General features: G+C 38.9%; 1 protein-coding gene across 1 annotated transcript in view; it reads right to left on the reverse strand.

Annotated features, from left to right (window-relative positions):
• Positions 1-769: 769 nt before the first annotated feature.
• Positions 770-1716, reverse strand: part of LOC105061028 (protein argonaute 16) — a 20131-nt gene continuing 19184 nt past the window's right edge. The window contains 6 exon segments of the mRNA XM_073254729.1: positions 770-891; positions 966-1142; positions 1256-1290; positions 1370-1451; positions 1454-1463; positions 1658-1711. Of these exon segments, the coding sequence (XP_073110830.1) occupies positions 967-1142; positions 1256-1290; positions 1370-1451; positions 1454-1463; positions 1658-1711 (357 nt within the window). The 3' untranslated portion in view covers positions 770-891; position 966.

A 1716-nucleotide genomic window follows, 5' to 3' on the forward strand; every position in this document is an offset into this window, starting at 1 on the left:
CAGACTGCATTCGGCATTGCAATCTTTGCAACCAGAGATCTGTCACCAGATCGATCATGGCACCAGGCACAGGTGCCCCATAATTATTCTTGGGGACGAGCAACTCAGCACCATATACAGCTTTCCAAAAGAGGAATTTCAAAGCATACTCATCACAAAACCAATCAAATACGAGGAGAGCATTTCTGTATGTCCCAAGGACTTGGCATCAATAACAACACTTTTTGGCTGTGAAATTTGTGAGACATCGAATTGTGATAGCTTTGCTTACTTTCATCCAAAAAAAAAAAAAAAGAGAGAGATAGCTTTGCTTACTAACACCTGAATCTCATTCATGTTCATTTGAGGCAGCAGGGCTTAAAATAGGAGACATCCAGCGTTCGGATGTTTACAATCCGAAAAGGAGAGATGCTGTTGGTCATTTAAATCAATGAAAAGATGGGAAATAAGAATCACTAAAGAGCAAAGCAGATAACTATCGCCGTGCTCAATCAGTCAGAATCAGCAAAACGAATTTAAATGGCCATCAGTACTATCCGAAACTGTAACAGAAGATTAATTCGAAGAAGAATCTTGAAGATTCAAGTATCATCAAATAATGTGTCCTTTTCATACCGATAGAACAATAAAAAACTTAAGTATTATACCAAAAACAAAAAGGGTGCCTGTAGAATACTCCTCCAAACTTTTTACAAAGGTAAGTAACAAAATCACTCATTGGAAAATTTATAGAAATATCAAAATCTAAAGTATCTTTGAAACCATTAGTTGCCAGGCCTCAAATTCAAGTTGTCTGCAAGTCATAGTTTAAAGACAGATGGACAGATGGTAAACCTGCAGCTCGGCTGTTTACCCAAACAAAATTCCAGTATCACCAGTAACCTGCAGAAACTGTTCACGGAAATTACTCGATCTTGAGTGCATGTATAACAAAAAAAAAAAAAGAATACCATAGTGCTCATCACCTTAGCAAAAGAACATGGAGCTGCACACATTGGGATGCAATTGTGGAAGTTCTGGAATGGCAGACTGTCCAGATGCGGTGACTGGACCTTGTCCAGAAGAGGTCTCTGAGAAGTCCTCGAACTTCATGAACTGGGACATCTGTGCTGCCGCCAAATGTGCATAGCAGATAGGAGCCACTGGATAAAGGATGGCACCATGTGTAAGCAAGTTTGTGATAGTAACTGATGCAAGGGAAATAAGAATTGGAGAAGGTTGGGGGGAGGGGGAAAAAGAGGAGAATCAACCCAGCTCACCGATAATACTGCTGTGGTACTCCTCTGATATCTGCGAAGAAGAAATTAATCATGATTAGATACTTAACTTCATATTATATCATGGAAGAGATATGAGATCGAGGGCCTACACATAGGAAAGTGAATGAACAAGCTCCTGCAGATCATCAGCTGAAAAGCCAATCTCATTAAGCAAGATGTGGTAATGGGTTGTCTTGAGGTTCCCTATTATGAGAATAACCAACAAACCAATTCATAGGTAATCACGATAAATATATATATAACACGAAGTGAAATACATAAGAGAAACATAAATGTTTCTTTGCAGTTAATATTGGCACCATCACCACAAATCCACACTAGTCGTGTATTTGCCTACCAGAATGGCATAAATTCAATCCAGAAATAAGGAGACTTACTATCATTCCAGCATGAGCACACATGTAGAAATCATAATTTCTTGGATGAACAACCTTTG

This window comes from Elaeis guineensis, chromosome 1, assembly GCF_000442705.2.
Source record: "Elaeis guineensis isolate ETL-2024a chromosome 1, EG11, whole genome shotgun sequence".
NCBI lineage: Eukaryota > Viridiplantae > Streptophyta > Magnoliopsida > Arecales > Arecaceae > Elaeis > Elaeis guineensis.